Genomic DNA, 12,937 nt, shown 5'->3' on the forward strand with positions numbered 1-12,937 from the left:
CTTGACTAGTTAAATAAAAAAGAGCATTCAGTCAGTCCACTGACACCCCCATCAGATCAGAGCAAAATCACACTACTTGAATAGAGCTTTGCTCAAACATGAGGCATCAAAGCCAAAGGAGCTAAATACACTGCTCAAAAAATAAAGGGAACACTAAAATAACACATCCTAGATCTGAATGAATTAAATATTCTTATTAAATACTTTTCTTTACATAGTTGAATGTGCTGACAACAAAATCACACAAATTATGGAAATCAAATGTATCTACCCATGGAGGTCTGGATTTGGAGTCACACTCAAAATTAAAGTGGAAAACCACACTACAGGCTGATCCAACTTTGATGTCATGTCCTTAAAACAAGTCAAAATGAGGCTCAGTAGTGTGTGTGGCCTCCACGTGCCTGTATGACCTCCCTACAACGCCTGGGCATGCTCCTGATGAGGTGGCGGATGGTCTCCTGAGGGATCTCCTCCCAGACCTGGACTAAAGCATCCGCCAACTCCTGGACAGTCTGTGGTGCAACGTGGCATTGGTGGATGGAGCAAGACATGATGTCCCAGATGTGCTCAATTAGATTCAGGTCTGGGGAACAGACGGGCCAGTCCATAGAATCAATACCTTCCTCTTGCAGGAACAGCTGACACACTCCAGCCATATGAGGTCTAGCATTGTCTTGTATTAGGAGGAACCCAGGGCCAACCGCACCAGCATATGGTCTCACAAGGGGTCTGAGGATCGCATCTCGGTACCTAATGGCAGTCAGGCTACCTCTGTCGAGCACATGGAGGGCTGTGCGGCCCCCCAAAGAAATACCACCCCACACCATGACTGACCTACCGCCAAACCGGTCATGCTGGAGGATGTTGCAGGCAGCAGCGTTCTCCACGGCGTCTCCAGACTCTGTCACGTCTGTCTCATGTGCTCAGTGTGAACCTGCTTTCATCTGTGAAGAGCACAGGGCGCCAGTGGCGAATTTGCCAATCTTGGTGTTCTCTGGCAAATGCCAAACGTCCTGCACAGTGTTGGGCTGTAAGCACAACCCCCACCTGTGGACGTCGGGCCCTCATACCACCCTCATGGAGTCTGTTTCTGACCGTTTGAGCAGACACATGCACATTTGTGGCCTGCTGGAGGTCATTTTGCAGGGCTCTGGCAGTGCTCCTCCTGCTCCTCCTTGCACAAAGGCGGAGGTAGCGGTCCTGCTGCTGGGTTGTTGCCCTCCTACACGTCTCCTGATGTACTGGCCTGTCTCCTGGTAGCGCCTCCATGCTCTGGACACTACGCTGACACAGCAAACCTTATTGCCACAGCTCGCATTGATGTGCCATCCTGGATGAGCTGCACTACCTGAGCCACTTGTGTGGGTTGTAGACTCCGTCTCATGCTACTACTAGAGTGAAAGCACCGCCAGCATTCAAAAGTGACCAAAACATCAGCCAGGAAACATAGGAACTGAGAAGTGGTTATCACCTGCAGAACCACTCCTTTATTGGGGGTGTCTTGCTAATTGCCTATAATTGCCACCTGTTGTCTATCCCATTTGCACAACAGCATGTGAAATTTATTGTCAATCAGTGTTGCTTCCTAAGTGGACAGTTTGATTTCACAGAAGTGTGATTGACTTGGAGTTGCATTGTGTTGTTTAAGTGTTCCCTTTATTTTTTTGAGCAGTGTATAAAAACAATGCTATAGATAGGAGAGTAGTGTGGAAATTATCAAAAAACAAATTGGGCAACACAAATTCAATCCCTTCTAGACAATTTCCTGGACAAAATGATTCACTGTAATAGTGAAGGTATAACTTGGCAGTAAACCTAAACAGTATATTTGACCTCTCAGCTTCCTTATCAAATCTAAACATGTCAAGACAACCTAAGAAAATTAACATCAATGACAAATGGTTTGATGAAGAATGCAAAAACTTAAGTTGAGAAACAGATCCAACCAAAAACAGAGACCCAGAAAACCTGAGCCTACAGCTTCGCTATGGTGAATCACTAAAACAATACACCACGGGGAAAATAACAGCACATCAGAAAATCAGCTCAATGTAATTGAAGAATCCATGTATTTATTTTCCCTTTTGTACTTTAACTATTTGCACATTATTACAACACACACTGACATTTGAAATGTCTATATTATTTTGGAACTTTTGCAAGTGTAATGTTTATCTATTTCACTTGCTTTGGCAATGTAAACATATGTTCCACATGCCAATAAAGCCCTGAAATTGAATTGTGAGAAACAGACAGAGAGAAAAGGAGGAACTACAACAGACAAGACTGCAAATAGAGGACAAGAGGTGAATGTGCAAAAAGAGTCAGAATATGCATGGAGAAAAAATATACAAGATAATTTCAGTATCATTCTTGTACATCGGTCCACAAACCAAGCCAAGATAAACCATGATGAAATCCAAAAGGTGATAGACAGTGAGCCAACTATGGAACAACCTCACTACAGATCAAATAGTGAACACAGTGTCCTAAATTGAGAACATCACAAATTCAGAACTGAACTTACCCCAACCAGGAGGCAGCGGTCCCAGAGGGTCGTTTTCTGCCGACATCATGGAAGCCTGGATGAACCGTGGAATAGAGATCACATACACGTCCATAAAACACCGATAGGGAAGAGAAGGAAAAAGGGAAAAATAGTCCAAATGAGATGATTTCCCAACTAAAGTGAGTAACTGAGCAGTTAGCTAGCCGGCCATCAGCAAAATGCTGACTACATCAGATCCCTCCATGGTAGTCAGTCAGTGTAGTGTGCTTATCATCGTCAGAGCAGATGAGATTACAGGAGAGTTCAAAGGGTTAGGGGAGCCCAGTGAAACCTCTCAAAGCACTACATCAGAGGTGTCAATGTTGGCTATAGGGACCAGGACTGAGTGATCACTAACACTGAGTGATGTGAGGACATGGGGTGACTACAGATAGACATGTCTATCGGTAAGATTAAGATTCACTCATGTCTGTGCCTTTACAAACAAGCAATCAATGATATAATTTATTTTAAAAGGCTGATTAAATGAACACATGGATATGCATACAAAAAGTGAAATATTAGATTTGTTTGACATAAAAGCCAGGAGTTATCCTGTAGCTTCAGACCAGAGGCCTTTCTGGTTTGTTTATGCTGCTGAGTAATTGGTTGATAATCATTCTGAGAATAATATGAAAAACGCATACTATAATTTGATTGGCAGATTAACGTTTAGCGGTTGGCAGGGACCCTGGGTTTATTCGATGGGCCAGAAAGGTCAATATGAATATGCAATATGTTACACTGAACTGACATTTGCTCTTCACAAAACAGAGGTGTATCGGTTGCCTACAACTGAGAATTTGATTTCCTCTTAAAATACAAAAGGTATCTTCAATGTAGCTAACATACAGTACATTAAGTATTCACACTTTTTGGTTGTGTTACAGCCTGAATTTAAAAACGGATTCAATTGAGATTTGTCATCACTGGCCTACACGCAAGACCCCATAATGTCAAAGGGTAAATATATTTATTTATTTTTTTAGAAATGTTTACAAATTAATTAATGAAAACTGAAATGTCTTGAGTCAATAAGTATTCAATCCCTTTGTTATGGCAAGACTATAAATGTGCTTAACAAGTCACATAATAAGTTGCATGGACTCACTGTGTACAATATAATTTAACATGATTACACCACTCAGGGATTTCACCATGAGGCCAAATGGTGACTTGAATACAGTTAGAGTTTAATCGCTGTGATAGGAGAAAACTGAGGCTGGATCAACATTGTAGTTACTCCACAATAATAAACTAATTGACAGAGTAATACGAAGGAACCCCTGTATAGAATTTAAAAAAATCCAAAACATGCATTCATTTTGCAATAAGGCAGTAAATTAAACTTGCAAAAAAATTGCAACAAAATAAAAATAAAAACAAAAACGATATATCCGGAATACAAAGCATTACGTTTTGGGCAAATCCAACACGTCAATGAGTATCACTCAGGTTAACTTCATTGGGATAGGGGGCAGCATTTTCACTTTTGGATGAATAGCATGCCCAGAGCAAACTGCCTCCTACTCAGTCCCAGATGCTAATATATGCATATTAGTATTGGATAGAAAACTCTGAAGTTTCTAAAACTGTTTGAATGATGTCTGTGAGTATAACAGAACTCATATGGCAGGCAAAAACCAGAGAAAAAAATCCAAACAATAAGTGGGAGGTTTGTCGTTTTTGAACTCAGCGCTATCATATACACAGTGAGATATGGGTCAAGTTGCACTTTCTACGGCTTCCACTAGATGTCAACCATCTTTAGAACGTTGTTTCAGGCTTCTACTGTAAGTGGTACCAGATGAGAGCTCTTTGAGTCAGTGGTCTGGCAGTGTCACAGGCTCATGACGCGCGGTCACGAGAGAGTTAGCTCTCGTTCCATGGCTTTTCTAAAGACAAAGGAATTCTCCGGTTGGAACGTTATTGAACATTTATGATAAAAACATCCTAAAGATTGATTCTATACTTAGTTTGTCAAGTTTCTTCGACCTGTAATATAATTTTTTGAACTTTGTCTGACTGGCCCAGAACGCGCTTTTGGATTTGTTTACCAAACGCTTTAACACAAGAAGCTTTTTGGACATAAATGGACAAACAAAACAAGCATTTATTGTGGAACTGTGATTCCTGGGAGTGCATTCTGTTGAAGATCAAAGGTAAGTGAATACTTATAATGCTATTTATCACTAATGTTGACTACCCAACATGGGGGATATTTCTCTGGCTGGTTTGGGCTCTGAGCGTCGTTCTCAGATTATGCTTTTTCAGTAAATTAAAAAAAAAAATCTGACACAGCGGTTACATTAACCTCTCTGCGCACGGAACCCGCTAGCGGGCTGAAATTCCACAACATTCGGTGATCGCTACATAAATAGTCATATTAAACATTCATGAAAATACAAGTGTCTCACATGTATCGAAAGCCTAGAACCTTGCTAATCCAACTGTGTTGTCAGATTTAAAAAAGGATTTACTGCGAAAGGATACGATGCGATTATCTGAGCATAGAGCCCCATAAAAAATGTAAAAAAATAACCAGCACAGGCGTAACAATCACAAACTGCATTAAAATAAATCGTTTACCTTGGACGATCTTCGTCTGTTTGCAATTCCAATGCTCATTGTTACACAATGAATGATCTTTTGTTTGATAAAAATCCGTTTTTATAGCCTAACACAAAACATTTTGGGAACCGCTTGTGTTGTGAATTCCGTCTCATTCCATTTTCGACGACACATTCCAGGTAAATAACCCACACAGAACGTGACTTTTCCAGTCATGTTTGGTTGCACTGCAATCAACTGGTTTGTTTGTAACACAATCTGGACAAATGGTAGGGTTTTTCTGTGAGTTGGTGGTGACCTAACAATCGTTTGTGGAGCTTTCACTGGAAAGCATTTTTGAAAATCAGACACTGTGGCTGGATTAACGAGAATTTTATCTTTAAAATGGTGCCTAATACTTGTATGTTTGAGAAATTTATGAGATTTGTTCATTTGTATTTGGCGCCCTGCAATTTCATTGGCTGTTGGCGAGGGGTTCCACTAGCGGAACCCCAGTCCTAGACAGGTTAAAGGAGGATTCTTAAACCTTGAGACAACTCAGACATGGATTGTATGTGTGCCATTCAGACTGCGAGCAGGCAAGACAAAATACTTAAGTGCCTTTGAACAGGGTATGGTAGTAGGTGCCAGGCGCATCGGTTTGAGTGTGTCAAGAACTGCCACGCTGCTGGGTTTTTCCACACTCAACCGTTTCCTCTGCGTCTCAAGAATGGTCCACCACCTAAAGAACATCCAGCCAACTTGACATAACTGTGTGAAGCATTGGAGTCAACATAAGCCACTGAGTGTACAACGCGTGCTCTTAATGTTTTGTACACTTGGTGTACGTGGAAGTTGCTTACGAAGACTACATTGCATGTTCCTGAGTGGCCTAGTTACACTTGACTTAAATGTGGCTCTAAAATCTACAGCAAGACTTTAAAAATGGCTGTCTAGCAATGACCAACAACCAACTGAACAGAGCTTAAAGAACTACCCAGAAAGGCTCATAGCTGTAACCATGTATATTGACTCTGGGGTTTGAATACTCATCTAAATCAAGATCTATGCGTTTTATTTTTCATACATGTTTTACAAATATGTTAGAATTGTTCTTCCACCGACATTTAATCCCACTTTGTAACAACAAAATGTGGGAAAAGTAAAAATGGGTTTGAATACTTTCTGAAAGCACTAATATTTCCTATCCGCCACGTTCTCTGACATAGCCAACGAATTGGTTTCTGGGGGCAGGAGGAAGACGAGGTCCCTACCGAGTAGAGGTATCTCTGGTTGAACTGGTGCATTGCCCCCTGGAGCTGGCTGCGCTGGGACTGCCATGCCTCAAAATTACGCACCGACTCCATGGTGGGCCTCTGCCACGTGGTGGTTCTGGTGTTGTGGTCCACATAGTAGATCCTGCCTCGGTCATCCACACGCCTTTCCCAACTGAGAGAGCGAGAGAAAGTATATTTACAATTATATGCCATTTAGCAGCGGCTTAGTCATGCATACATACATTTTTCACAGATGGAGACAGAAGATCAATATGCAATATGTCCTACTATAAGGGATCGAAAAATAACAGATGGCAGAGAGCAGATCCTGGTAACATGCTGACATTGTGTTAGTCAACACAGCGCAAATAGCCATCTTACTGACCCTGGCGGGAGGGGCTGTGGTCTCTCCCATGTTGTGGTTTTAGTGTTGTGATCCACATAGTAGGTTCTTCCATGGGGATCCTTCCTCTGTTCCCACCTACAGAGCAATACACATGGTCACAAGACCGGATGACAAACACTCACAGATATTAAACACGACTGACAAAGGTACAGCACACAGTTAAAAATCCAGTGAGACGTCACTTACCCAGGGGGGGGGGGGTCTGAAGTGCCTGCGTTGGGGGCCTGTTGTCTGGGCTTAGCCTCATCTGCTTCTGCCCCACTGGAGCCCCCTGCTGCCTCCACAGTGGAACTGGGGGTGGAGGAGGCTGGGGCTGCCTGGCCTGAGGCTGAAGAGGAGAACGGGGGAGCAGCAGCACTGTCATGCTCAGTGGAGGGAGCCTCTGTGGTGGGTTGAGGGGGAGAGGGACCAGTTGTGGAAGTGAAGGCTGGGTTGGTGGCTGGGGCAGGGCCAGAGGTGGCTTCGCTGCAGTCCTCAGGGGCGTCTGCAGGGGGCAGGGTCTCGTCTGTGGAGGGGGCAGGAGCAGCAGCCTCACCTCTAACTACAACTATAGAGGGAAAGACAATTGAAAAGGTGTGAAAAAGAGAAAGGACAACAAATCGGTGAAGAAAAGAGATTTGACAGCAGTGTTAAAGGTATCAAAAATAATAAACATTTGTTTTGATGAAACATTGAATTTGGCCTTATGGCTATTAGCCCATAGAAACGCATTGAATCCTATATCTGAGAAATAGAAAAAAGACCAAACCACTAGTTTACGCTAATTGGAGTAAATGAAAAAAAAAATCTCACACACACACACACACACACAGTGTGTATATGCAAAAACAATATTTGGGGGATTAGAAGTGATGCAGACAATTAGATTGTAGCTTCCATCAATCTATTAAAGCTGATCTACCTCCTGAAATAAAATACCAGGAAACTACTGCAGTTTCCATTTTATTTTTTAGATGTTTTTAACCCTTTATTTTAAGCAATAATATACATTTCCATTCATTTTTTAAAAACTGGTACCCGGCTACCTTCAGATTAGTCTTGTGGGCGTCCAAAACAACCGATATGTACGTGCTCATGAGAGTCTTATAAGTGTGTCAGATCGGCTGTACCGACTTCAGACGAGTCCCGTGATGCTTGTGGGGGTCGTATAGCAAAGCAGAGAACCCCATCATGTTCATGAGTCTCAAAAAACACAACATGCAAAAATGTCATTGATTTTACGGAGTTAAAGTTCATGAGGAAATCTGTCAATTTAAATACATTCATTAGGCCCTAATGTATGGATTTCACGACTGGGAATACAGGTATGTGCATTGGTTGGTCACAGATACCTTAAACAAAAAAAATGGGCCTCACAAAAGGGCCTCAGGATCTCTTTACAGTATTTTTGTGCATTCAAATTGCCATCGATAAAATGCAAATTGGGTTTGTGATCTGTGGTCTACGCTTGCCCATACCATTGCCCCGTGGTGGGGTGCTCTGTTCACGTTGACATAAGCAAACTGCCCGCCCACATAACGCCATACACGTGGTCTGCGGTTGTGAGGCAGGTTTGACCTACGGCCAAATTCTCTAAAATGACATTGAAGGCGGCTTATGGTAGAGAAATTAACATTCAAATATCTGGTAAAAGCTCCGGGGTACATTCCTGCAGTCAACATGCAAATTGCACGCTCCCTCAAAACATCTTTTGCATTGTGTGACAAAACTGCAAATTTCAAAGTGGCCTTTTATTGTCCCCAGCAGAAGGTGCACCTGTGTAATGATCATGCTGTTTAATCAGTTTCTTGAAATGCCACACCTGTCAGGTGGATGGATTATCTTGGCAAAGGGATAAATGCTCACTAACAGGGATGTAAACAAATTTGGCACAAAATGTGGTAGAAATAAGCTTTTTGTGTATATGGAACCATTTCTGGGATATTTTATTTCAGCTCATGAAACATGGGACCAGCACTTTACATGTTGTGATATTTATTTTCAGTGAGGTTTGTAGAACAAACCGTTCGGACGCTAAAGACACCTTTCACTGCAAATGTGGAAGGGCGACATTGGCGGATGCAGTGATTGAGACGCAGCCCATGCAAAAAAAAAACATATCTAGCTTAAAATGAAGGACATTGGGGCGTGGACATCGACTCTAAGGGGTTAAACAATGATTCCAATGACCTACCTTGCTATGGTTCAAACCTTACTCCAACCATTGTCTGAGAGCCTAGCTAACCATATTCCCCCTCTCCACTGTGGCTTGCCGAAATATGTAAACTTAATCACTGCTCTCCTCGGTGTCTGGCTGATCCCTCCTAGGGGCTTTCTTAGAGCCAGAGGTGCTGACAGGACAGCAGCAGAGAGGGATTACAGGCTGATCTAAATGAATCCATTCTGTTCCCTCGGATCAACTCACCCATGAACAAGGCTAGAATAAAACAGTAGGGAAATTAGCTCTGCAGCAGGCCAGTTATGTACACTGCAAACGTCAAGATATTTAATATGAATAAAGACTTGCTAAAGTGCAAAAATTCAGTATTTTGCTATGTCCCACTTGGCACCCTCTGTGACTTCTAGGAAGAGTACGTTTTCACCATCATTGTAAAGCCTTAATCATTCCTAGAGATTAATATTTACTTCATGTGATTCATTTATGTAAAATAAATAAACAGGTCAATTCTGTTACGTGAACTGAAATCGCACTTTAATATGGTTTTGCAAGAAACATTGAACATCTAATAAGCAGTATTTAAACATTAAAGTGACCAGTGATTCCATGTTTTTCAGTCTCTCTATCCCAGCTTTGATGCACCTGTACTGACCTCGTCTTCTGGATGGTAGCGGGGTGAACAGGCCGTGGCTCGGGTGGTTGATGTCCTTGATCTTTTTGGCCTTCCTGTGACGTTGGGTGCTTTAGGTGTCCTGAGAAGGCAGGCAGTGCCTGCGCCACACGAGCCACCCTGTGGTTGCTGGCAGCGCAGTTGCTGGCAGCGCAGTTGCCATACCAGGCAGTGATACAGGCCAACAGGATGCTCTCAATTGTGTGTCTAACAACATTGTGAGGGTCTTGGGGACCAGGCCCTTCTTCACCACACTGTCTGTTTGGGTAGACCATTTCAGATAGTCAGTGATGTGTATGCCGAGGAACTTGAAGCTTTTCACCTTCCCCCTGAGGTCCCGTTGATGTGGATGGGGGTGTGCTCCCTCTACGGTTTATTGAAGTCCACAATCAGCTACTTCATTCTGTTGACGTTGAGGGAGATTATTTTCCTGGCATTACTCTGCCAGGGCCCTCACCTTCTCCCTGTAGGCTCTCATTGTCGGTGATCAGGCCTACCACTGTTGTGCCGTCAGCAAACTTAATGATGGTGTTGGAGTCGTGCTTGGCCAGGTAGTCGTGGGTGAACAGGGAGTACAGGAGGGGAGGAAGAAAGGAAACGAGGGGCCCCTGTGTTGAGGATCAGTGTGGCAGATGTGTTGCCTACCCTTACCACCTGGGGCGGCCCAACAGGAAGTCCGGGATCCAGTTGCAGAGGGAGGTGTTCAGTACCAGGTTCTTTAGCTTAGTGATGACCTCAGCCTTTCAAAGCACTTAACTTCTGAAGGTATAGGAGGCAGCATTTTCACTTTTGGATAAATAGCGTACACAATTTCAACTTCCTGCTACTCATGCCAAGAATATAAGATATGCATATTATTAGTAGATTTGGATAGAAAACTCTGAAGTTTCTAAAACTGTTTGAATCATGTCTGTGACTAACCGTTCAGATTTTTTTTAGGTCTGTTCACTATCATTGGCAAACGATATTTCTTAGGAACTTGTTTTGAGTTTCTACCGCTTCCACTGGGATGTCACCAGTCTTTGGAATTTGGTTGAGGTTATTAATTTGTGCAATTAAGAAGTAGGGCCAACTAGGAACTGGGTAACACTTGAGAGTTGCGCAAGACTTGAAAAGTAGCGTTGGTTTGTTGTCTTCCTGTATTGAACACAGATCGACATGTCTTCAATTTGATTGATTATTAACGTTTAAAAATACCTACAATTGTATTACAAAAGTAGTTTGAAATATTTTGGCAAAGTTTATAGGCAACTTTTGAAATATTTTGTAGTGACGTTGTGCATTTTGGAAGCTGTTATTTTCTGGATCAAATGCGCCAAATAAATTGACATTATGGATATATATGGACGGAATTAATCAAACAAAAGGACCAATTGTGATATTGTATATTGGAGTGCCAATATTGGAGTGCCAACAAAAGAAGCTCGTCAAAGGTAAGGCATGTTTTATATTTTATTTCTGCGTTTTGTGTAGCGCCTGCAGGGTTGAAATATTTTGACCTGTTTAAAAGGTCTTACTCACATCGGCTACGGAGAGAGTGAACAGTCACCCGGAACAGCTGGTGAACTCATGCGTGCTTCAGCTTATTCCCATGAAAACTGATTGAGATCAAATGGTATATACCACATGGACATTTCACCTGTAAAACTTTGTGGTGTTTTTGTCTTACAGTAACGTTATACTATGCCATTATATTAGGTTCTGTAAAGTACAATACTGGGATCATTATGTGAGATCATGCAGACATTGTAGCCTGTTCTCCACGCGTAAAGTAGAGCATATACACATTTGCAGAAGGTGATCTGCACATGCACAGGAGCTTCCTAAAAAAAAGTAAGATCTGCAGACAGACTACTTTATTTGGCACCTAATAAAAAAAAAATGGTATAATAAGTACCTATTAAGATGAAGATGTGCGCTTTATGACAATGTTAAAATTCTGTGAAATAAAGTTCATTTTCACTGTTACAGTACCACATTTTCAAGTTACAGTACCCAAACAGAACTAAATTTGTGGACCAACCCATATAGAGAAGTTTGGATTTTTTGGATGTCAAAATCAATAAGGGACAGTTTCTTAAACTAAAAGTCACTTCAATGGAGAATCTCTATTAAGCAGGCTTTATTTTTAGTCTTACTACAACAGTGACAACGTGTTTTTCTCAGCATGACATGTGGGTGAGTGAACATAACCCATTGGCAGAAAAACTATGGATAACTCCAGAACTTCAAAATTCAAATGAGGTGCTACTCTCACCAGTACTATTGGCTACGTCACTGTCGGTGGGGGCGAGGTTGGGCGTGGGCTTGGGGCTGGCCGTCTGGTGGGTCGGGGAAGATGCTGCATCGCCGTTGACAACAGGGGCAGGGCCGGGGCTGGAGTCGCTGTGGACAGAGGAGGTGGAGGGACCCTCACTGTCCACCCCGTTATAGGTGGGAGCACACCCCGTACCATTCACTGAGCTGTAGGATTAGAAGTTTACAATTGTAATCTCTGCATGTGAATAGAATATTTGATATGAAGGTAATTTATTGTATACAGTGCATTCGGAAAGTATTCAGACCCCTCGAGTTTCCACATTTGTTTACGTTACAGCATTCTTTTTAGCCCCTCAATCTAAACACAATACCCCATAATGACAGAAAACACCTTCACCGCAGTCTGAGGTCCTGAGCAGGTTTTCATCAAGGATCGCTCTGTACTTCACTTCGTTCATCTTTTCCCTCGATCCTGACTAGTCTCCCAGTCCCTGCCGCTGAAAAACATCCACACAGCATGATGCTGCCACCACCATGCTTCAACGTAGGGATGGTGCCAGGTTTCCTCCAGACGCGATGCTTGGCATTCAGGCCAAAGACTTCGATTTTGGTTTCATCAGACTAGAGAATCTTGTTCCTCATGGTCTGAGTGTCCTTTAAGTGCTTTTTGGTCAATTCCAAGCGGGCTGTCATGTGCCTTTTACTGAGGAATGGCTTCCGTCTGGCCACTCCACCATAAATGGCCTGATTGGTGGAGTGCTGAGAGATTAGTTGTCCTTCTGGAAGGTTCTCCCATCTCAGAGGAACTCTGGAGCTCTGTCAGAGTGACCATTGGGTTCTCGGTCACCTCCCTTCTCCCCCAGATTGCTGAGTTTGGCCTGGCGGCCAGCTCTAGGAAGAGTGTTGGTGGTTCCAAACTTCTTCCATTTAAGAATTATGCAGGCTACTGTGTTCTAGGGAACCTTCAATGCTTTTTGGTACCCTTCCCCAGATCTGTACATCGACACAATCACGTCTCGGAGCTCTACGGACAATTCCTTTTGCTCTGACGTGTACTGTCACCTTT

The 12,937-nt window shown here is 42.8% G+C and overlaps 1 protein-coding gene across 1 annotated transcript in view; it reads right to left on the bottom strand.

The window, feature by feature from the left end:
* Positions 1 to 12,937, bottom strand: part of LOC139420396 (NEDD4-like E3 ubiquitin-protein ligase WWP1) — a 62,033-nt gene that overhangs the window by 11,444 nt on the left and 37,652 nt on the right. Inside the window, exons 7-11 of the mRNA XM_071170451.1 lie at positions 11,870 to 12,075; positions 6,971 to 7,331; positions 6,764 to 6,859; positions 6,376 to 6,550; positions 2,531 to 2,585 (exon numbers count right to left, since the gene is read on the bottom strand). Coding sequence (XP_071026552.1) covers positions 2,531 to 2,585; positions 6,376 to 6,550; positions 6,764 to 6,859; positions 6,971 to 7,331; positions 11,870 to 12,075 — 893 coding nt within the window. The remainder of the gene's footprint in view (positions 1 to 2,530; positions 2,586 to 6,375; positions 6,551 to 6,763; positions 6,860 to 6,970; positions 7,332 to 11,869; positions 12,076 to 12,937) is intronic.

This window comes from Oncorhynchus clarkii, chromosome 11 (genome assembly GCF_045791955.1).
Source record: "Oncorhynchus clarkii lewisi isolate Uvic-CL-2024 chromosome 11, UVic_Ocla_1.0, whole genome shotgun sequence".
In the NCBI taxonomy this organism is placed as follows: domain Eukaryota; kingdom Metazoa; phylum Chordata; class Actinopteri; order Salmoniformes; family Salmonidae; genus Oncorhynchus; species Oncorhynchus clarkii.